This window comes from Leptonychotes weddellii, chromosome X, assembly GCF_054177405.1.
Source record: "Leptonychotes weddellii isolate Sample4059 chromosome X, ASM5417740v2, whole genome shotgun sequence".
NCBI classification, from domain to species: Eukaryota; Metazoa; Chordata; class Mammalia; order Carnivora; family Phocidae; genus Leptonychotes; species Leptonychotes weddellii.
The window spans coordinates 81,274,251-81,298,365 of NC_138385.1; the positions used below are offsets into that span (position 1 = coordinate 81,274,251).

The window sequence follows — 24,115 nt, forward strand, 5'->3', positions numbered from 1 at the left end:
CAGAGATCCATTTATTATTTTTAATGGGAACTAAAATAATGTTAAAGAAATATACATTGCACACATAGAAAGGAATAATCTCATGTCACAACATAGGTTGAATGGCAAATCTGAACTTCTAGCTCCACCTAAAAGTAACAAAGGAACACCCACCTTCCCATGTTCCACAAAAGGAGTGTAAGAAGAGGCTAGATAAAAGAGAAGACTTAAATAAGATCCAGAGTCTAATAGCATAATACCCTAAATGTCCAGGTTCTTATTTAAAATCACTCATCAAGCCAAGAAAAAGGAAAATCACAACTTGAATGAAAAAAGACAATCAGCAGTCACCTACATCGAAATGACACAGGTGATAGAATTATCTGCCAAGGATATTAAAGCAGCCATCATAAAAAATGGTTCAATAAGCAATTACAAACTTGCTTGCAACAAATAAAAAATAGAAGGTCTCAGCAAGAAATAGAAGACATATAGAACAAAATGAAGTTTTAGAACTGAGAAATACAGGAATCAAAATAAAATTCAGTGGATGGTCTCAACAGAAGATTGGAGGGGGCAGAGGGCAAAATCCATGAACAGGAAGATAGAACAGTAGAAATTACCCAGCCTGAGCAAGAAAGAAAATAGGCTGATGAAAACTGAACAGATCCTCAGTAACCTGTGGGATCATAATAAAAGATCTATGATGTATGTCATCAGAGTCCTGAAAGGAGAGAAAAAAGAAAATGTTGCTGAACAAGTGCCCAAAGAAATAAAGGCCAGAAGGGGCACCTGGGTGGCTCAGTTGGTTAAGTGTCTGCCTTTGGCTCAGGTCATGATCCCGGGGTCCTGGGATGGAGCCCCGCATCGGGCTCCCCGCTCCACGGGAAGCCTGCTTCTCCCTCTCCCGCTCCCCCTGCTTGTATTCCCTCTCTCACTGTGTCTCTCTCTGTCAAATAAATAAATAAAATCTTTAAAAAATATATTTAAAAAGAAATAAAGGCCGAGAAATAACCAAATTTGGAAAAAGAGTCAAGAAGCAGCTGAACAAAAAAGGATAAGCCCAAGGAGATTCATGCCTGTACACATTACAGTCAAACTTCTGAAAACAAGTGATCAAGGAAAAAAAAAAAAAAGCTTGAAAATAGTAAAAGACAAAAGACACTATGGGCAAAAAAAAAAAAAAAAAATTCAAATGACAAGATTTTTTTATGAGAAACTGTGGAATCCAAAATGAAACGGGAAATGGCATGACATTTTTCATATGATTAAAGAAAAGACCTGTCAATGTCCAGAAAAATAGAAAAGGAGGCAGCACGCCAAACACATTTTATGACACAGGAAGTACTCTGATACCAAAACCAGAGAAACATAGCACAAAAAAAAAAAACAAAAACCTCAGACCAGTATCCTTCACATATATACAGAGACAACAATCCCTAACAGAATTTGATAAGTTATATTAACTAGCTAAAAAAAAATCACATGATCTTATTGATGCAGAAAGAAAGGTTTGATAAAATTCAGCACCCATTCATGATAAAAATTCTCAGAAAACTAGGAGTTCAGGAGAACTTCCTCAACTTGATAAAGAACATCTACAAAACTTCTATAGCTAACATCATAGTAATGGTGAAATATTCTAATGCTTTCTTCCTGATAGGAGGATCAAAGCAAAGATGTTTGCTTTCAGCCTGCTATTTATAGTATTGGAAGTTCGAGCCAGCATAAAAATGCAAGAAAAGTGAATAAAAGCATACAAATCAGGAAGGAGGACTTAAAATCATCCCTGTTTGCAGATATTATGATGGGGCTCTGTAAAATATCCCAGGGATTCTACAAAATTACTCATAGAAATAATGAGTTCAGCAAGATCTCAGGACAAAAGGTCAACTACAAAAACCAATTGTATTTCTGTATGTAAGAAATGAACTGCTGGAAACTAATATTTTAAATGTACTTTTCTGGGGCGCCTGGGTGGTGCAGTTGGTTGGGTGGCCAACTCTTGGTTTCCACTAAGGTCGTGATCTTGGGGTTGTGAGATTGAGCCCCACATCGGGCTCCCCACTTCACCACGAGGTTTGCTCGAGAATCTCTTTCCCTCCCCTCTGCCCTTCCCACTCGTGCTCTCTCTCTCTCTCAAATAAATAAGTAAATCTTTAAATAAAATAAAATGTAACTCTCTGTAGTCACTACAAAAAAAGAGAGAGAAATGTTTGGGAATCTAACAAAACATACAGGACCTACAGGCCACGAACAAAAAAAAAAAAAAAGGGGATGAAATAAAACCAAGACCTAAATAAAAGGAGATAAATACTGTGTTCGTGGACTATGAACTATAGCATAGTAAATGTCAGTTATCCCCCAAATTAATCAATAGTTTTAATGGAATTACTATCAAATTTCCTGCAAGATTTTTTATTTATATGTACAAGCACCCAATTGCCTGAATCCTCTCTGCCTTATTTTGTGTGGGTTCATTGTTAATAAACTACCCGTAACTAGCACATTTCTCCATTGGATTTATCTAAAGAGATTTTTTTAAACACCTAAGAAATACATGTCTTAATAGAATTTGTAGCATTTCAGCCAGTATGGATCATTGTAGGGAAGAGAAGCAGAAATGGCCCGGAAATTATTTTTTCCAGATCAATAAATTTGTGAGCTTTATTTAAATATCTTAGCTACTAAGCCTGTTTTTTCCTAGCTTATTTATCCTGTGATGCCTATTTAATCGTAGTGCTTAAAATTATGTTAAATAACTGAATCAGTGGAGAAAATGACTCAGACCCCTCCCAGTTTATATAAAATAGTGCTGTTAGGGTTTTCGGTTTCTTAAGAATTCCTTTCTTGTCCGCTTGGAGGTTTACCATAATCAGTCTTTTCTAATTAATATTCCAATATATAAGCAAGGACTAGTCTTCATTTTTTATAACATGTATCTTATATCCGTAGGCTAAAGAAAGTAAGTAAAAAACTGATGCAAGCCTTCAGTGTAATAAAAATAAGCTTTGTATTCTTGCAAAAGTAAAGTCTTAGGAGTTCATGTATAACAATTATAACCTTTCATTTAAAATCATTTTCAAAGCATACATGTACGGTGCATGTTTAGTTACATACATTAACTTTTTAATGTCTTTTTTGCAAACTGTCATTTGACAGCCTGTGCTTTTCCCCCTTTCTTTGTGCAACTGTATATATAAGAATAATACCATCATAGGCATATTAGGAATGAGAAAAAACAACCCAATCACAATACAAAGCGCTGTTAGAAAGCACAATATGATGATATAAAATAAAGATGACCTAAATGTTAGAAGTATATGCTGTTAAAGTTAAAGGGGTGCCTGGGTGTCTCAGTGGGTTAAACCTCTGCCTTGGGCTCAGCTCATGATCCCAGGGTCCTGGAATGGAGCTCCATGTCGGGCTCCCTGCTCTGTGGGGAGCCTGCTTCTCCCTTTCCCTCTTCTTGCTGCTCTGCCTGCTTGTATATTCTCTCTCTCTCTCTCTGTCAAATAAATAAAATCTTTAAAAAAAAAAAGTATATGCTGTTAATGGATTAAAAGACTCAACATAGTTAAAATGTCATTTCTCCCCAAATTGATTTATTTAATGCAATTCCCATCAAAATACCAGAAAGATATTTTTTAGTCCGATCTGTAGACCTATTTGTAGATAAGCTTATTCTAAACTTTGTAAGGTAAGACAGAGGACCTAGAATTTCTAAAATGGTTTTGGAAAAGAATAAAAAGTGGGAGGAATAACTCTAATGCTTGGGCGTGTTATGTCGCCAGAGTAACTAAGGCAGTGTGATATTGGCAGAGAGCTAGGCACACAAGTCAATAGGACAGAAGTGAGATCCCAGAGGTAGATCCCCACAAATATGTCCAATTGGTTTTCGACAAAGGTACAAAAGTTATTCAGTGGAAGAAGGGTAGTCTTTTCAACAAATGCTGTTGGAGCAGTTGGAAATCTGTAAGAAAAAGGACATCTACGTAAACCCCACACCTCATACAAAAGCAAACCCATAGATTTAAATGTAAATATGAAATGATTAAAAATTTAGGAAAAAAAAAAAGCACAGGAGACAATGAATCATGGTTTCGTGAAAAGTTTGTAGACTTGACACCAAAAGTACCATCCATAAAAGAAAAAAAAATTCAATAAATTCTGTAAATTGGACTTGAGAAAAAACATTTTTGTTTTGGAATTTCACTGTTATGATGAAAAGACAAGCCGCAAACTGGGAGAAACAATTTGCAAGGCACATATCTAATGAAGGACTCATATCTAGAATATATAAATTCTCAAAAATTAAAAACACTCAAAAATTAATAGTTAAAATGAAAGATATTCAATTGGAAAATGAGCAAAAGACATGAACGGCCATTTCACTGAAGAGTCTATTCAGATGGCAAATAAGCATGAGAAAGGATGTTCGATGTCATTAACCATTCGGGCATTTCAAGGTAAAACCACCATAGTATATCTCTACATGCTTAACACTGAAAAAAACTAAAATTGACAATACCAAATGCTACAGAGGATACAGAGACACTGGATCACTCACATTGCTGGCAGATACATAAAATGGTACAGACCCTCCAGAGAGTGTTTTGGCAGTTTCTTTAAAAAGTAAACATACATTTACCATATGGACCAACAACTTTACTCCTGGGCATTAATCCCAGATAAATGAAAAATATGTGCATGACTGTTTTACAGCTTTACTTGTAGTAACCCCAAACCAAAAATAACCACAATTTCCTACAATAAATGAATGACTACACAAACCATAGTACACAATTAACATGGAATACTACTCAATAAAAGTAAGCAAGCTACTGAGGCAGATAACTTGAATGGATCTCTAGGACATTATGCCAACTGAAAAAAGCTAGTATCAAAAGATCACATACTGAATGATTCCATTTTTCTAACATTCTTGAAATGATACAGTGATGGAGACCAAATTAACAAGTGCCGAGCTGTGGCTCACAGAGTCCAGGGATTGATGGTTGATATGACTCTAAAAGGAGAGGAGAAGGAAGATCTTTGTGAAAGGGAATGATTCTGCAGGTTCTATATTGTGATTGAGACTGTGGTTGCCCAAATCTACAGTATTATAAAATGGCAGAAATATATACACATTGTATCGATGTCATTTTGCTGGTTTTAAAATTGCATAATAGTTCGCTTAAATGTAACTGAGGACACTGAATGAAGAGTATATGGGACCCCTCTTTACTCTCCTTGCAACCTTTTTGTGAATATGTAATTATCTCAAAACAAAGTTAAATTTTAAAAAGCTCTGCTCTGCCAATTATTAACACTGGGGATTTGAGTAAATTGCTTTGACCAGTCATCTTTATAATGGGGCTCCTAAGACCTCAGCACCGTGGTTATTGTGAGGACTTAATGAGAGAGGTAAGTGACTAAGGACCACAGGAAAATAGGGCAAGGTCTGAATTAGAATTCACTGTGTTTGGGCTAAATTTTATTTTATGTACCTTTCACTTTTTCAAGTATTTCTTCTTGCCTAGATTATAAAACCATAAGGGAAATGTATGTATTCCACATTGATGTAGAATTTATTACAGGGACCCAGTAAATTCGGATTGTTGACTAAGGCTAAGAGACCATTAAGATGTACCTGAGAGCATTTAAATCTATCCCTTTTTGGTGCACTGGATGTGAACCAAGACAAGATTTTGGTATATTGGTAGCCATAGTTATTTTTAGAAGCATACACTTCGTGGTTTTTCAAAATTGGCTATGCATCAGAGTCACCTGTAAAACATAGAGCACTAGGTCCTACTCCCAAAGAGTTTCTTATTTTCAGGTCTTTTCCAGAAATTTTCCGTATGTTGCTGTTGCTTCATGGACCACACTTTACAAATCGCTGATGAACTGTGCATATGCCTTGGCTTAAATGTGGGCTTATAGCTATAGAAAACTCACAGTACAAGGTGTAAAGGAACTTAATTCAGGACGATATTACACCCTAGAGCACAGGAAAACACATGCTAACATGCAGACTTGGATGCATGTTGGTCAGAAACAACTTTTTGATTTTGTTTTATGAAATTGTGGCTTATAGGCATACTTAGATGACCACGCTAAGAAGAGGAAATGAGATGACTTACAGAGAACATTTTAAATCTGTTTTGGATAATAGTACTTTAAATACAACTATCTACAAATTAAGCCTTATGCCTTATTTCATATAGATTTTGTTGGGGGGAATGGTGATATTATGATAATGGTATTCTAAAATATGAAATGTATAGTGATTGGGACACCTGGGTGGCTTAGTCGGTTAAGCGGCTGCCTTCGGCCCAGGTCATGATCCCAGGGTCCTGGGATCGAGTCCCATATCGGGCTCCTTGCTCAGTAGGGAACCTGCTTCTCCCTCTCTCTCCCTCTGCTTGTGCTCTGTCAAATAAATAAAATCTTTAAAAAAAAAAAAAAGAAAAAGAAATGTATAGTGATTAAGGTAAACATTATACTCTGATTCAATATGCCAGTTTTTTTTTCTATTTTCATCTATACTTTATTTCTGTGCCAAGCAGTTGAATGTTTGACATTGAAAAATGAGTCTGTCACTTCAACAAATGGTATTATAAAAACACTCAAATAATTTTAGCACAGATTATTATTATTTTTTAAAGATTTTATTTATTTATTTGACAGAGACACAGCGAGAGAGGGAACACAAGCAGGGGGAGTGGGAGAGGGAGAAGCAGGTTTCCGGCCGAGCAGGGAGCCCGATGTGGAGCTCGATCCCAGGACCCTGGGACCATGACCTGAGCGGAAGGCAGATGCTTAATGACTGAGCCACCCAGGCGCCCCAGCACAGATTATTATTGCAAAAAGAATATCCTTCTAAAAAGTTAAACCAATGTTTCTTTCAAATATTGGGCTCATCTGCTGTGTTAAAAATGTGATAAAGAAGCCTTCTCTTGGCAAAGAATGGTTTACAAACATGCCGAATAACATATTACAAGTGTGTTCACTTAATACAGAAAACTTCTTTTGAGAGCCATTAAATAATTAATAATTAACTCGATGTCCAAGAGAATGGTATTTTAATAATTGCCACCAAAGAAGTCAAAGAGAGTGATTTTAGTAAAGTTTTCTCATAAGGTGCTATGGAAATTTAGCATTTTTGGAAGATTTCTTCATTCAATTATAAGAGTACTCTTTATTTGAGCAGAAGCCTTGTCCCCTGAGAGCTATACACAGTCTGCCTTCAGAGCTCAGCTGCTACATTCTGCTGTTGCTTTTTTTAATCAGACTGTTGGCATCATCAATACCTGACTTTTGATAAGATCCGCAGGGTAGAAATTAAGTTTGGTAGATAGGGGATACATAACGAGTGTTCAGTAGAGTGAAATTTTTAGTGTTGTTGAGAGGGTAAAAAAGGAAAGGCATTTCAGAGTCTATTCTGGATTAGGATTTTCTGCTCTGTTATTTTAGAAATGTGCATAGAAGTCACAGAAAGTACTGTCATTTTATATACTGAGGAGTTTTCATGTTTAGAAGCCTGTGAGAGCAAGTATTATGTCCACTGTGCTATTCTGGTTTGGACATTAATCAGAACACAGTTGAACATTATTTGACTTCACAGGGCTTGCCATGCTGGAAGAACAACCTTATATGTAGTGGCCATGGGCAGTCCTATTATGGGAAACCAACTTGAGAGAAAAGGCGGGTCACTTGCTTCTGCGCAGGTCCTGGAATTTGAAATATCCAGGGGCCTCTACAGAATCCTGGCATCATTTACTATGTTGACTCACTCAGTGTTGGGATCACTCACTTTCCCCTTACAGGACTCAGATCTTGGAGGCAATTAACTTCAGAGAAAAACGAATAGGAAAAACTGAAGTGTTCTTTTTTAAAAGGCTGAAGTTGGTTGATTTCTCATCATTCCTAAACCTATTGGAGCACTAAAGTTGGGAGAAAATTTACCAAGACTTTTCCTGCTGCCTTGATATATACTTTTTTTTTTTTCCCCAAATGCTTTGGTGGGAAGAAGTAGAGGACTGTTGTAAGTACAAAGTCACTAAGAATATTTTTACCGTGGCTTAAGTTTTAGTTTGTGGCGAGCTCACTGATTAGGCAGATTGATTTTAAATTATTATAGTAGTTTGTGAATAAGAATAAATGTTATCTTAAATTTCCTGTACACATATATGTGCAGGTGTACATGTTTCTCATTGGGAAAACTTTTCAGTAGAAATGAAGTAGAGTTTAAAGTTTTTTCTTTACAAATATAATCAAGATCTTTCTTTTTTAAGAAACCACTAAAGTAATAGAATATGCATGACTGGCCTGAAGTATTTGTAACAAACTATTTTAATTGCTCTGAAGTCGTTCGTGTATCTGAGTTATTATCTTGATTATTTGATCCTCTCTTCAGTAATGGTTGCATGTGGGGCAGTGATCTGCTATATATTCTCAATGAACTAATTGTGGTAGTGGAATGATGTGTGGAGACCCCAAGGTTAGAAAAATTCTATCTGGCACATCTTGGGGGGAAAAAATTAAAAAACAGAACAAATTGTGATGGATAAATGGAGGCGGAGGAAAGTATGATAAATATTTAATTTAAAAATCCTTATCTCATATTATATTTAGTATTTTGAGTGTTCTTTTCTGTAGCATATCATGAAAATTCCTTCAAATAATGATATGATCTTTGCTGGCAAATGACCAGACACTTTTGTTGAGAACACAACATAAAAGCAAGAGGGACTTCTGATCATTTCACAGTAAGCTCACCGTGTTGTTTCATGTCTAGTATGACCTAGGTTTTCAGTAAAGCTTTTTTATTTGGCTTTTATATAAAGTGCATCTATTTTGTTTATTTTAAGAAAGTCATGATGACTAATGAAAAATTGAGAAATTGACTCTGGCACAGTAGTAAAAATAATGTATAAAAATAATATATGAAGAGTACAGTGTGTCCCAAAGAGATGGACAGAGGCGATTACCTTGTCTCCCTCACCCCCTGCCTTTGACTGGTGGATTATAGCCATTCTGAAACAGATACGATGGTGATGCCTATAATTAACAGTGAAGAAAGTAAGTCTTTCCAAATAAGTAATTCTTCAAAATTTCTGGTAAAAAGGTCACAACACAACTCTGGCCTCTGTGCCAAAAAAAAAAAAAAAAAGAACATTGTGCACTTACTGATTCACATTAGATGCTACCAGAGTTTATAGTAAAACATGTTTAATGAAATTTCCTTATTTTACAAATTTATTAGGTGAGCACCAGAATTACTTTCTGGTTGAAAAACCATCCCATTTACTAATGTTACAAAAATACAACGGCGTATATTCTTCGCAATGTACGCATATTGATTGATCCGTTGTTATACCTACAAAATTCACACCAGAAACCAGTGTAGAGAGTGATGTAGAAAAAATAGCAAAGATGCAATTCAAAAAATAACAAAGAATGAAGCAAGGCAAACCTACTCTCCGCTTTGTCATAGATATTCAAATAACTTCAAATTCTTCATTAGAATTTAAAGAAAGCTAACCTTTTTGGGACAAGCTCTGTAGGACTTTATTAAAGCACATTTTAAAGCTATCAGGTGAAACTTTAAGCTGCATGACAGTGGGTTCGTTAAAAGAATATGAAGATATTCACACGGTTATATTCTACATTAACTTTTACCAGCTGACATACTTCTGTTTGAATGTATTGACATTGGAATGAGGTGTTTTTTTTTTTTTTTTTTTTGAATTGCCTTAGTTTGAAAAAACGTAAAAGAGTACACGTGGGTGGTTTTTATGAAAGTAGTTGCCAGAAGATCCCTGTATTAACATAAAGATTGTTTACTTTTAGAATTGCTCAAATATTGCATTGCAAAGAGTCACTCAAATAATTTATCGCAAATATACATTTCATTGGAATTTTTTAAATGATAGAAATTATCTTGAGTTCTAATAAAATCACCATTTAGAATGATTTCATTTACAGAGTCTTCTAAGGGCATCTTAACTCTGAAAAAGAGATTGCTGATCTAAGTGGATAATATATTTTTTAATTGAATAAGAAATTTTCTCTATCTCTTATGCGGCATAACATTATGGAAAATGCAGTAGAGAATGTCACGTAGTAGTTACTGTAAACTTAAAGATTACCAAGTGTTTTGTGCAAATTTATGTTATTTAAGGGGAAAAAAATGTGTCAGTTGACACTACTCCAGCTAGAGAGTACTGAGATATAAATTCATAATTTGGACAGAGATATTAATACAGCTTCCTCTTTGGTTCTGAAGTATTCATTTGAAATCCTTGTAGTCCAAGTCATTTGTTATATGAGAAACAAATTGTCAAATTCTTAACCACTTGTGTGGTTTAATAAAAGAGATTTAAATCTTTGTTGTCTTAGAAAAGTCAGGGTTTTTAAAAATTTTGTTTTATTATCTTTCATCATGGCTTTATCACAAGAAAAAAGCAAAGTGATTTCCCAAACTTTCCTTCCCCTTCCACCTTCTACTGTAATATTCCCCTAGCTTATTAAAAATGATTTATCATATGTTTTATTAAACTATTCTTTCTTCCACTGCAGATACAGGAAACATGGTATTTTGATGTGAGTGTATCTGATTATATAAATGCATGAAGACACACTTAAATCACAGAGCCGTTGACAGTTCACTGGAAATTAAGCTTTCTTTGAAGATAATTTTCTGTTCATGTCTTTGATTTTCTATTTTAGACATACATCATTTTTAAAGAAATTGACAAATAAGACTAATGTATGTCCTCTGTCCAACGAAACATAACAAACCATGAAGGAAGGAGCAGACCAAGGTTTTACGGGGCCTGGGATTATACAATTTGAGGGAGGGGAGTCTTTTAAGAAAAATAATACAAAATCATGAACCTACAATGAGGTAGGGCCTTAGGAGGAACCAGTGTAAGTGACCGCCCTCAAGGCTTAAACTTTAAAAGTCCTCAACTTTAAAAGTGATTTCATGGGAAATCACCTCCATATGAAGGGATGTGTTGTTGAATATTTACCCAGTTACATTTTAAGATGAAATTGATGCTAGTTATATTTCTTTAAGCATATGTTATTTCTCAAAGACAGGCTTTTATTTAATGCAGATTACAGTTAAAAGAATGTGTAATGGTAGGAATTTGACATTTCTGCCTTTCATTCTGAAAAGATACATTGATTAAAATGATGTCAAACTCAGTTAATGGAGGCGGTGCAGCTATTTCAGATATACAGGGTATGTAATTTGAAGGCAAGCCAAATCACAATGAGAAGAATAATGATGACCTTGGTTTATTTTTATATAGCACATTCAGATTTTGATTGGATTCAGAAGGAGGCAGTGGTTTTCTTTCTCACAAAGTCCTGCTATCATCCTAGGAGATTTGTGTTCTGTTATCAAGGCACTTGGCTCATATTGGAACATTTTCCTGGGAGGGTTATGGGCTGCAGTATGGGAAATGAAGAGACTTTTTTTTTTTTTTTTTTTTTTATTAAATGCAACCAAGTTCCATAACAGAATTGCATGGAAATGTTTCTCTTTGGGGAGTATGCTCCATGCAGCAGACTGAGCTTCAGAACACAAACAAGCAAACATCTTGCAGTTTTCACCTTTCTCCTCATTTAAAAACATCTGTTAGTTAAACTTTTTGGGGTTTCACCCTCTACAATATTGACAGAGTAATAGAACACGGATTTGGATTTTGGAAGTTTAATTTACATACAGATACGAAAGTTCAGTTGGCAGTGTTGGGTAGTTTATTATTTTGCCACTTTGGAGAGGGTTTGTCTATGGATGTCACGTGTGGAATTTTTCTTCAAATCTTCATCTTTGTAAAATTTCAAGCTCCCTCTAGTTAATATTAAAAGTGAACGTGTCTTTTAGAGATTCTCATATCCTGTCTTGAAGGGGACAGTGACCCGGCTCTTTGTGAATCGCTCATATGCAAACTATCATTTGAGGAGTAACAACAAACATGATTTAGTTGACTTTTTTCCTGAAATCTATAGTGTAAAAAGCTTATTTTTCCCATATCTTACAGCATAATATAATTTTGCATGTACCTTTTTTTAAACCAGAGGTCTCCTCCAGGGATCCAGAAACAGTAACTCTCAGGGACAACATGGTCTTTCTCTTTCTCCATTCAAGATGACTGCCCTGAATATGGGGCAGACGAGGCGGGGGGAAGGGGGAAGCGCAAAAACCTTGGCTCTGGTGTTCACGGGTATCTTAACTTTCTCGGCCACAGTTCTTACAGGCAGCAGGCATAATGAGAATGAAGAGAGGAAAATGGTCCTGCTTGCTCGTGCTTAAAAGAGTCCTAACCTGAAGACTGCACAACCTCTACCACATGCCCAATAACAAAACCAAAAGGCAATACTCCCCCTGGCACAGCTCAAGCCTTCCACTGAGGCGGCCATTTTAAAAAACAATGTCTATTCAACTCTTTGCTCCATCTGATGTTATTCTGATAGCATGTATTCAAAACACCTGGGAATTTTAATAGGTGAAAGAACCCACAGGGCAATGTTCTCAGGGTCTTACTGTCCCCAGAGGGATTTTGCATAGTATATGTGATGATATTAAGCCCTGAGAAAAAAGTGTTCCTAGCAGCCTGGATTGAGTTTGGAAATCAATTTCTTCCCTGTCTCCTTTATTATCTTTTGCCTTCTGCCTCAGTGCCTCACTTTGGCTTTGTCATTATGCGTGCCATTCTTCAGTAATGGAAGGTGGGGGCGAATTGACAATTATCCTTTAACTGGAATGGAACTGTCATTTCTTTGCTGGTAAATCGTTGATGCTGCTGTTGTTCTTGTTGTTCGTAAATGGCTCTTCCAGAACTCTTAATACAATATTTCGATTCCATATAATTTTCAGAAAATAATATAATTCCATATAATTTTAAGGAAAAGATGTTGGAAAATTGATGTTTGACATCTGAAGTATATCGAAGGCTGGTTAAAAAGATTCAGTCTTACGTTACTGTTCAAGTACCAGGATCTGGGGAGGAGCTTTGCTTCTATTTTTACTTCTTTTAGTTTATTAATTTATTTATCTTCGTATATAATTTGGTTGTTGGAATGAATAGGAGGAGTATTAAAGTGCATCATGAAAGCCAGTGCTTATCCATGTAATAAAGTGAGAATGTTGACATTTAAATGGGTTTTGAACAGGGTTAACATGATTTTAAAGAAGCTTGAGGAAAATAGATGTTTGAAAAAAATAGATGTTTGAATTGTCATGCTTTTAGCTTGTATTTAATAAATATTCAACCCATTCACAGGCATTGCAACAAGGAAGGAATTTACATATGCCAAGATAGTGTGTAGTATTTGGCCAGTTTACTTCCAACTTTTAAATGTACTTTATCTCTACCACTATGAAACAATTGATGTTTTAGAAAGACCAGTATTAATTGAGCACAATTAGCATTATAGTAGTCTCATCTTATGTCCAATTACGGGCAAATAAAGGAGTTGCCCTTTCAGTGTTTTCACCCTCTCCTTGATTTTTGCTTTGTTTTGTTTTAAATTGCTGTCCCCCCTCCCGCTCTGTTTCTGGCTAAGACTGTCATTGAATCAGGACTATAAAAGGGCATAAACATCAGTGGCGTTTTGCTCATTCTTGGCACCCATCTGTATTTGCACACAACTTGTCTGCTCCTTTATCAGATTACAGCTGCGGTACTACCTTAGCCTGAGCTAAGTGCTGAGTTAAAGGGCATGGGAGTCAGCACACTGTTAGGAGTACAGATTTTTAGCCTTGGAAACCGTGTGAGGTCAAACTAAAGAAATGCGAAAGAGAAAAATCACAGAATCAGAACTGCCCACATATTTCACCAAAGGCAGGTTGAGTAATTCCTTTTTCTATTGATGCTCAAGGAGGGCAGGATTAGAAATAATGTTATCAAAATGGCTGAGGAACCGATAAAATTATCTGTGAATCCCAATGGCTCCCGTATATTGGGAAATAACTTGGAAGGAAAAGGGAAAATCTCACTCTACAGAGTGCAACTAGATAGAAGCAATGTTGACTTGTAGCTGGTTAACTAAAAGAGCTTACTGGAAGCTCAGACAGCTGGGGAATCCTGATTTAGTAGAGCCTGAAGGGCAGGTCAGGAGCCATGTGAACAGCTGCTGAAGATCTAGAGGATTCCTTTGGATTAGGTCTACACACCCCATCTCTAATGGGCTATGTCAGAGAGCACCAAGTATTATCACGGAGTTCAGTTCGCTCAAGCCTGTGGATTTTGCAGTGTTTTACTTTAAATTTCTGGAAACAGAGTTGCTCTCAAAAGAAATCCAGAACTAAAAGTATCAAAAGAAGTGACTCTGTAAAGTTTGTATTGTATTGGGTTTGGGTGATCATTGTTTAAAGAAAGAACAGTTTGTTATTCATTCATGCAGATAATATATTATCCTTCATGTCAGGTACCGTACTAGTCTCTGGAGATAATGTTCTAAACAAGTGAACTCACTGAGATTAGAATTAAGGATTATGTTAGAATTTAAATTGCATTTGAGATAAGGGCCGGAGAATAAAACACACATTGTTATAAGAATGTATAAGAGTGAGACCTAGACTAGTATTAGAAATTGGGGAGAGATCCCCAGGAAAATTACATTCAAAGCAACACAAAGAAGAATGGGATTGGGGAATAGTGGTCAAAGGGAAAAAGAGAGAGGAAAAATGTTTACATTCAGAGGAACCAACATATGTGAAGATAGAACTTGGTATGAAGAAAGAACTAAAAGAAGGTGAATTTTCCTTGAGTATAGTAAGTCAGGAAAAGTTTGGGACTGGTGTGCTGCTAAAATGGTGAGAGCTGGGGTCCAGTCACTCAGAGCCTCAGAGGCCATGGGGATGATTTTTTCTTTATAGTAAAATCAATGGACAGCCTTTTAGGGTCTCGACTTTGGATGAGACCAACTAGAAAGATCGTGGAGTGTCAAAAGGGGGTCAGGAATTCCATATGGAAGACAAGAGCATGCCAAGAAATTGTAGAAGCATCTAGGTAGAATGATAAAATCCTAAGGAAAGTAATATTTCAGTAAAGAGGAGTTTCTTCCAATCTCCCATTTAATGACCTTATGAGTGAGGATCGCACTTGCAACACCAGGTGTCTTGGTTTCCACAGTCTCTGCCATCTATTTACCCCTAATTTCCTTTCCCGTATTGCTATTTCTGTGAGATATCACCAAAATGTTGCCTCAGTAGAAAAGCTTCAATAAATATTTAAATTGTGTAATGTATTCAGCTTTTTCCTGTACTCTGCACTTCCTAAAAATACCTTCTTCGGAAACCCCATTTCAACTGACTGCTGTATAATGAAATGAGACTTCAGTGTAAAACATTTATCATAGTCTGAATTTCAATTGCTCAGTCAGAGTTGTTAAGCAATATGAAAAATCATCCTTTAGAGAATACAGAATTGCATAGATATGACAAGGTAAGTTTGCACTTTATTTAATGCTATTTTAGTTAATATAGATGCTTATTGGAGAAATGTCTAAAATTTCTTGAGAACCATTAGTAAAATTGATTATTCTTGAATCTGGAAAAATGGTAAAAATACTTAGAAAACATTGACAGTTCAGTTTAAATAAAACCAGAATTGTACTGAAGCGATAGAAGGCACTTGAGTAATTGAAATTTAGTCATGGATGAGTGTAATGTACTTATCAGTTAGCTTTGGGGGAAGTAAGACTAGATGGAATATTAATATGGTATTGAGCAACTTTTTTACTATTAGGTTTTTACTTGCTTGTAGCCAAACATTAGCAAACACCTGCTATGTTCTCTCTGACTTCTTTGAGATTATAACTCTGTATGTGCACGCACACACACACACACTCACACACACATGCATATAAATACAACTATAATATGTCAAGAGAGTTACAGAGCATGGTAAAATCAGCCAGAAATAACTACTTATGGCTGATGTGATTATGGAGGACTTCATCAAAGAATCTACCTCTATAAATAGGCCTTAGAGTCTGGGCATATGGAGATGTGAATTAGAGAATGAGTAGAAGGGGTTGTGATGCATAGGCAAGGATTAATGAGACATTAATCTATCCTACAGGAATAGTTACTGACAGTACCTTGTATGTGCATAGCACTATTAAGTATCACTAGTATGAATAGATTTCTCTCTCTCTTTCTTTCACACACACACATACACACAAAGTCTAGAAATTAAATGGTTTGCATACAAAATGTTTGGCTTGACAAGTATTTATAAAACCAATAAATACTATTAAACCTGAAAATAATGCTTCCATTCAGAAAACACAAACACTACAACATAGTTCGGAAAAGAAAAAAAAATATTATATCCCAATGTCACCTCCCAAGTATAAGAAACAGTGTGGTTTAATATTTTATTTATTCCTCAAGGAGCTATCAGTCATTTAATTTTAATATTAAACATTAGAGGTAACTATTGTTGGATTTTTTTGGTAATTTTCTTAAGAAAATGGGATAAGTGAGACTATCATACTATCAAAATATGATAAATACAAAAAAACAAAAATATTACTTTTCTATACTTTATATCCATCAGTTGGACTAGACTGGTATTTTTCCTTAAAGTTTTATGATTTTGTTCTTTTTCTTAATTCAAACTTCGCTCGACATAGTTCACATGAAGGAAAGAATGTCATGTCACTAAAACCAATTGAGAAAATTTCCATCTACTTTCTTGAACTCTTAGCAATGCCAACATTGACCATTTTCTCCATTTTTAAAACTGTTGTGTGTTCTTGAACTCTGTGCGTTGCACTCTCCTGGTTTTGTTCCCATTTCTTTGGGTATTTCTGTTCGGTCTACTTTACAGGCTAATTCTCTCTACTCAACCTTTAAATATTAGGATTCCTCAGGGCTCATTCCCAGCATGAGTGTCTTCTCTCTCTGTAATCCCTTCCTTGGTCATTGCACCCATGCCCATGACTTATTAACACACATGTGGAAATAACTAACCAAATTATACCTCCAACTCAGATTTCTCTAGTAAATTCCAGAACTGCAATTTCAACTGCCTGGTTGGCATCTCCATTTGTATGTGACAAAGTCACCTCTACTCTAAGTGCCCTGAACAAAACTTTTCGTCTGTCCATGAAACCTGATCTTTTCTCATTGTTCCCTTTATCAGTGAATGACGCTACCATTCCAGTTTCACAAGCTCTTGAAACCTATTACATCCTTGAAATGCTTATCTCTAAACCACTTGTGTCTAAACCACTAATTACTTGGGTTTTATCTCCCTAGTATCTTTTGACCCACTTCTTTTCATCTCCTCTACCATCAGCCTAGCTCAAGTAGCTTTGTCTCCCTAGGAATATAGCCTCGGTAGCCATTCTGGTGTTTTGCATTGCCTCTTCCCCATTCCTTCTAATCTATTCTCTAAAACTCATCCAGTCATCTAAGCTTGACAATATCAGTGCACATTCGGTCACTTCAGTAGCTTCTGCTCATTGCTAGGAAAGCAAAACAAAACAGAACAAGATCTAGACACTGTGTTCCTCTCCTGTCACATCTCCTGTAATGCTGCCCCTGCCTTACCACTTTTCTGGGGTTCTTGTCCTTGAATAGGCCTCACTTCTTCCCACCGTAGGGCTTTTGCACGTTTTGCTCTTTGTCCAGAACCTTCCTCACCCTTTACTTTGACCTAGCTAACACCCCTTCCCACTTATAAGCCACTCCCTATGGGAAGATGTCAGAATTCCCTTGAGTAGATAAGATGCCCCTATCATATAATATCCTACCATAACACATAGCACTGTCTTGATTTCATATATATATATATATGGATGACAGACATGTATGTGTGTGTGTGTGTGTGTTACTAACCAATGCTTATCACTCAGATTACATGGTAAGTTCCATGAATGCAAAGATCTCAATTGCTTTTGCTCACCACTGGTTTTCCAGAACCAGGCACATAAGTATTTTTTAATGTGTGTAATATTTTGTTGCATGCTGTAATTACAGCCATTTACATATAAGAAAATGTTATAATAATAATAATTTGATTGCATTTTATAGGACAACAAAAGAATTTAGTTCTGGTTGAAGCTTAATATATATAAATAAATAATGAAGGTTTGCTTTTTTTGGTCACTGGGTTTTATTTTCTTCTCTGATTACCCATACTCCATTTTACTGTAGTCTTTTGGTTCTTGGTTTTATTTTGTTTTGCTATTTTCAACCCAGATATTTTTTCTTTCCTGCATCTATCTTGGTAATTCCCAATGGCACTTCTCAGTGTTAACTGCTTCCTTCACATCTACAATATTCTTCCTCGATTCCACACTAGTCTATTCCTTTTTTTCTCTTTCTTACAGTTGGTGCCTTCCCTCCCTTTTTCAACTTGCTTTCTGTGGGTATCCTGTAAAAATCACTCATTTACTCTTTTTTCTTATCTTCACCAATTTCTCTCTTGAAGAAGAGATCCATTTTCTTTATAACCTAGAAGAGCTTGCAGTATGTATTTGGGTGTGAAGAAGAAGTAGTGATTTCATTTTAAGATGTATTAGGGAGGGGCACCTGGGTGGCTCAGTAGGTTAAGCATCTGCCTTCGGCTCAGGTCATGATCTCAGGGTCCTGGGATCAAGCCCCCAAGCCCTGCATCAGGCTCCCTACTCAGCGGGGAGCCTGCTTCTCCCTCTCTCTCTCCCCCTGCTTGTGCTCTCTCTCTCTCTCTCTCTCAGGTAAATAAATAAAATCTTTGAAGAAAAAGTATTAGAGAAAAAGTGACACTGACCATTAAGTAATTTATCCTAGAGTATAGAAGGGTGAGAGGACTCAAAGCACGTTTAAATAATTTCTCTGAGGAAGGGCAAAAGAATTTGGCAATGAAAAATAGAAATATATTGTCTATAAAAATATATTGTTAATAACACCTTTCCCATTTTGTAAGGAAGAGACTACAACTGTCAGCCAAACACAGAAAGAAAAAAAAAAAACCCTGCATGATCTCACTTATATGTGGAATCTCAAAAAGTCGAATGCATAGAATCAGAGAGTAAAAGGGTGGCTACCAGGGCTGGAGAGATGGAAACAATGGGGAATGTTGGTCAAAGGGTACAAAGTTGCAGTTATATAAGATGAATAAGTATAGAGATCTGATGTACAGCGTGGTGGCTATTGTTAATAATACTGTATCGAATACTGGCAATTTGCTATGAGAATAGATTTCAGGTGCTCTCATCACAAAAAGATAACTATGTGAGATGGTATGTTAATTAGGTTGACTGTAGTTATCACTTCACTATGTATATCAAACCATAATGTTAGGCACTTTATACAATTTTTATCAAGAATAGTTGGGAAAAAAGGGACAACACTAAAGCCGACAAGGATGCAGAGAAACTGGGTCTCTCCAACAATGCTGGTGGGAATATAAAATGGTACAGCCATTCTAGGAAAACAGCTTGGCTTCTAAAACTAAACATGTAATCACTGTATCACCCAGCAATTCTACTCTTGGGCATTTATCCCAGAAAAAGAAAACTGATGTTCACAACAAAACCTGTACATGAATGTTCACACCAGCATTCTTTGTAGTAGTCAGAAATTGGACACAACTCTCATATCCGCAAATGGGTGGATGTAGAACAAATGATGCATCGATATCATGAAATACTACTCAGCCATACGAAGAAATGACCTATTGATCATACAACAACTCTCATGGATCTCAAGGGCACCATGCTTGGGAAAAAAAAAAAAAACCTCCAAGGTTACATACTGTGTTATTCCTTTTAGATAGCATTATTGAAATAACAAAATTATGAAGACTAAGAACAGATTATTGGTTGCCACAGGTTAAGAATGGGGGGTGTTCGATGTAGGGGTGCCAGAAGAGAGCGTCTGCTGATGGACCTATTCTGTGTCTTGATGGTGGCATTTGTTGTACAAGATATACTTGATAACAATGCACATAACTACACACACAAACACACATACACGCAAATACCGAGAGAAGGACACAAGTGAGTTCATGTATAACTGGTAAAAATTTGAAGAAGCTCTGTAGATTATATGGGTAATTTCCCAACTATGACATTGTACTATAGTTATCCACGGTGTCAACATTGTAGGAGGTAGAGTGAAGGTTGCACAGGACATCCCTGCATATTTCTTTGCAGCTTCCTGTGACTCCATGCTTACTGCAAAATATTTTTTTTTAAATACAGCATTAAACCTTTAACAAGCCCTCAGTGTCCTGAAGGCCATTGTGTCATCACCAGACCTAATCAACAGATAAGTCTTGTAAATTAATAAATCCACCACTTAGGGTACAGACAAAGGATGGTTTAATGCTAACCCACTAGAATGCAATCCATTTCTATTATAGAGGAACATGCATCACTTATTGAACAAAATGTCATAGTGATTTAAGCCTTGTTCTAAATGTCCTACCTTGTGAGATATTGTGCTTCAGGTTGTTTATGACCAAAAAGCCTGTATGAGAAGGTCTGGCATTTTAGAGATTATGCTGGTCCACAGGCATGGTAACTAGACAAGTCCAGAGACTACTTGAGTTTTCAACCTGACTTACCTATCAAGTTAATTAATCGTGGACAAGTCAGTATTTAACTCTTTATTTATTGAGTTCCTGGTACTGAGCTAAGTGTATTTAATATTGATTGTCTTCAGGAAAAAATTAGGAATAATAATGTTGCTTCACAGCGTTACTTATTGTAGGCATTAGGAAGGGGCGTTTCTTGGTCATTGGCAAAGTGTTCACAAAGTGGACAGTTTTTGTATTTTGTATTATTTTAACTTTTAATATTAATGAATAGCTAATTTACATTCAACTTCCAAAGAGATAACAAATTGTATAAACAGATGCACAGATCAAGAGATGATCTCTGATGGTGTGTGTTTGCGCATGTGTGTTTGTGTGTGTGTGTCTGAGATCTCCTTGCTTTAATCTGGTCTTAAACAGATCCGTCCTTCTCATTGTTACCCCAGTCATGTTTCTAAAACACAAATCAGATCTTGTGCCTGTAGCTTAGCATCCTATAGAGAATCCTCTAGCTACAGGGTAAAATCCAAGGCCCCAGCACATGGGACCCTTTACAGTACGTCTCTCACCTTTTTATCTGCTATTCTCTTCCATGTGCACTTCTCTCTAGTCATAAAAAAAAAATTGTGGCTCCACAAATAAATCATGTAATTGCATACCTATGACTTGCTTCCCACTTCCTGGAATGTTCTTACAAAAACCACTATCACCCTATCTTCTTCTAACAATTTCTGTTCATTATTTTGGTGTTTGTTTATAGAACATCATTAAAAAGCATTCCTGACTACCCTAGGGCAGGATAGGCATCTCTGTTCTGTGTTCTTAAAGAAGACACACTGTAGATAATTCTGCTCAAGTAATTATATCCTCTGATGTCAATGTCAGGTTGCTTCTGACTCATTCCCTTGCTCCTTGAGAGGAGGGTTTGTGCCTGTTATCTATGGGTTACTTGTACCTGATTGTTTGTAGGCACATATAGGAATGATTAAATACTGCAGCAATCGTCTGTTCTTTAGTCATGAAATCATTATGTTTTTGGAACTCAGGTGTCCAGGCTAAAAATGGTTCATGTGTAACAGTGAATCCTGGTGTGTATTTTTATATTCAGACACACACACACACACACACACGATAACTAATAAAACAGAGTAGAATAATTCTTAGTACATTATTTTTTTTCTAAGGGCTCAATGAATTGTAAAAGTTATAAACCTCAGACTGAAATGTCTGTTGCTTAATTGAGATCATTCCTGTAATCAGTGGTATTTCTGGCTTATCTCTGAAATTTGTTTTCCCATTTTTTTAATTCATCTTGAAATGAACTCAGTTAAAAAAGAAGCCTGACTTGTGGGGATTCCTTTGAGGGACTACAAAGCTGAGATCTCTTTGGAGTTGTCGAATTACTACCAAGTGAGAGAGATTCAGGGAGGGTAGAAATTAGGTGGATCGCTTCTGTTCATGCAGTATGTGCATGCTGGGTCTGCTGTTCTTTGATGTGGGTGCAAGAGTTTTAAGTCTCTGGCTGGGTGTCTGAGGACAGATTGCTAAGAAAGTGCACGGTTGGCGTGGACTACCTGGAAGACAACTGTTTGCTTCTGCTTGAGCTATTGTTGGAGTTTCCCTGAAGAGGACTTAGAACGGAATGTCCATTCCAGGGAGGATTCAGTTTCAGATAGCTGCCTTCCTGAGCTCATTTTCCACCCTGAGGTCTGGCCACAATGACTGGAAATCTTTCATCTGTTTTAATCTGGAATGGAGCTAATTTATAAAAGGAAAGTTAGTTGCTGGGTAACTATGTGCACAAGCAGAGAGCCCATTGCACATGTGCCCAAACTCAGGGTGACAGATGTCTATTGAATGACTCAGACATATGGAATTGGAGGGTTCCTTAAAACAAAAATAGCTTCTATTAAGTCAGTCTAACAGCCTATCCATATTTATTAGGTGGAGTCTTTTGCATTAAAAATAATGTTTGTAAGTGTTTTATTGACAAGTGAATATGAACTGTATTTTGTGCATTACATTAACATACTATTTGTACATTACAGAAATCCATACATCTGGTACACCCAGGCGTTCTAGGAGAAAAACTAGCTGGAGTGATGATAGTGATTTACTGAAGTAGTGGGCCCTCTGACCCGATTTCAAAATGAAATTGAGTTTCAGCAAAACTAATATAATAACTTTTCCTTTAATATTTTATCTTTGAGTACATTATTTGTATATAAAAGGTTTTTATGGGATATCATGACAATCTCTTTTGACTTGGAAAACTTTAACCAAGAAAAAGACACGATATAGATGCATTTTATCCACGACAATATATGATGATAGCTCTATGATTTTTTCTTAGTGAAAGCATATATTATTGTATTGTCTTCAGCTAAAATAGATTATTTGGCTGATTTTTGATCTTTATAATGCAAAAGTAAAGAACTATCCACCCGGAAAACAATCCAGGCCTTGAATAATATGTTGTTGTTTTTTTTTAAATAATATGTTTTACCTAAATTAAACTCATAGTCATCCTTTTGCCTGGGGATCACATTGCAAAAATGTGTACAGTTCTAAAGTGAAAATTTAGTGTGTGAATGAGAATTGGAGGATAATTGAATCTTATTCCATGACATCTACAAATCAGGTTCTATCACTGAACAATTAACTTGTGTATATCCATTATCTTTTATAATAAATGATAATGATCATAACATTTCTTATAAATAATTTAATTCTTATAAAATTTTTGGTGAAGGAATGTATTACTATTCCTACTTCACAAATGTGGTAACTGAGTCCATATTATTTGCATTATAATTTGGTTTATTATATTATCTCTACTTCTAGATGACCTCTTTCTGGGTGTAGCCAATCATGTCTTATATGTGCTTGCATTCTCAGTGACCTTAGAATATTATTATATACTAGGAAGAAGCTCAGTAAATGTGAGTTGAATTAATTCGTATCCAAAAGGGATAGAAAAAGTGATCGATTAGCCATAAATTTCTTTTCACCTAAACCGTTTGATAATGACATCTAATACTTTAGAAATAATACAGTGTTGGAAAAAATCTCAGATAACTTTTAAAAATATAATTATGCACATATACATGCAGAGTTCTAAAAATGACATAGGCTATTGATTCAGCCTGCAGGCCAGGTGTACAAGGCATTTCCGTTTGGCATGTGTGTTTTAATTGTTTACATTAAAATGTACTACCTAGGTACAAATTCCCTTTTGGAATCTTCAGTACTTACAATTAATGAAAACATACCTTTTATAATATAAGTACAAGAAAGGATACTAATTGATTAATATGCCATGTATTTTTCCAGTTGCAGGAAACCATTAAAATTGTATGCATATATTCTGAATGTAGTGTCTCTTTTAGCAAATACCATAATCAATTGCTATAGATATTCAAATACTTGCATATCTGGTATAATCTTATATTAACTTCAGATTTCTTCCAAATGTAAATTCCCATGGGTGTAAAAAGCAGTGTAGAGTCTGCATATAGAAGGAGAAAGAATATCTGGCTCTCAATTCTCTAGTCAGAATTCATTTGGAACCATTTTGG

General features: G+C 35.9%; 1 protein-coding gene across 1 annotated transcript in view; it reads left to right on the forward strand.

The window, feature by feature from the left end:
• The first annotated feature begins 7,765 nt into the window (after window positions 1-7,765).
• DMD (dystrophin) overlaps window positions 7,766-24,115 on the forward strand; it is a 1,845,074-nt gene continuing 1,828,724 nt past the window's right edge. The window contains exon 1 of the mRNA XM_081807964.1: window positions 7,766-8,029. Coding sequence (XP_081664090.1) covers window positions 7,999-8,029 — 31 coding nt within the window. The 5' untranslated portion in view covers window positions 7,766-7,998. The remainder of the gene's footprint in view (window positions 8,030-24,115) is intronic.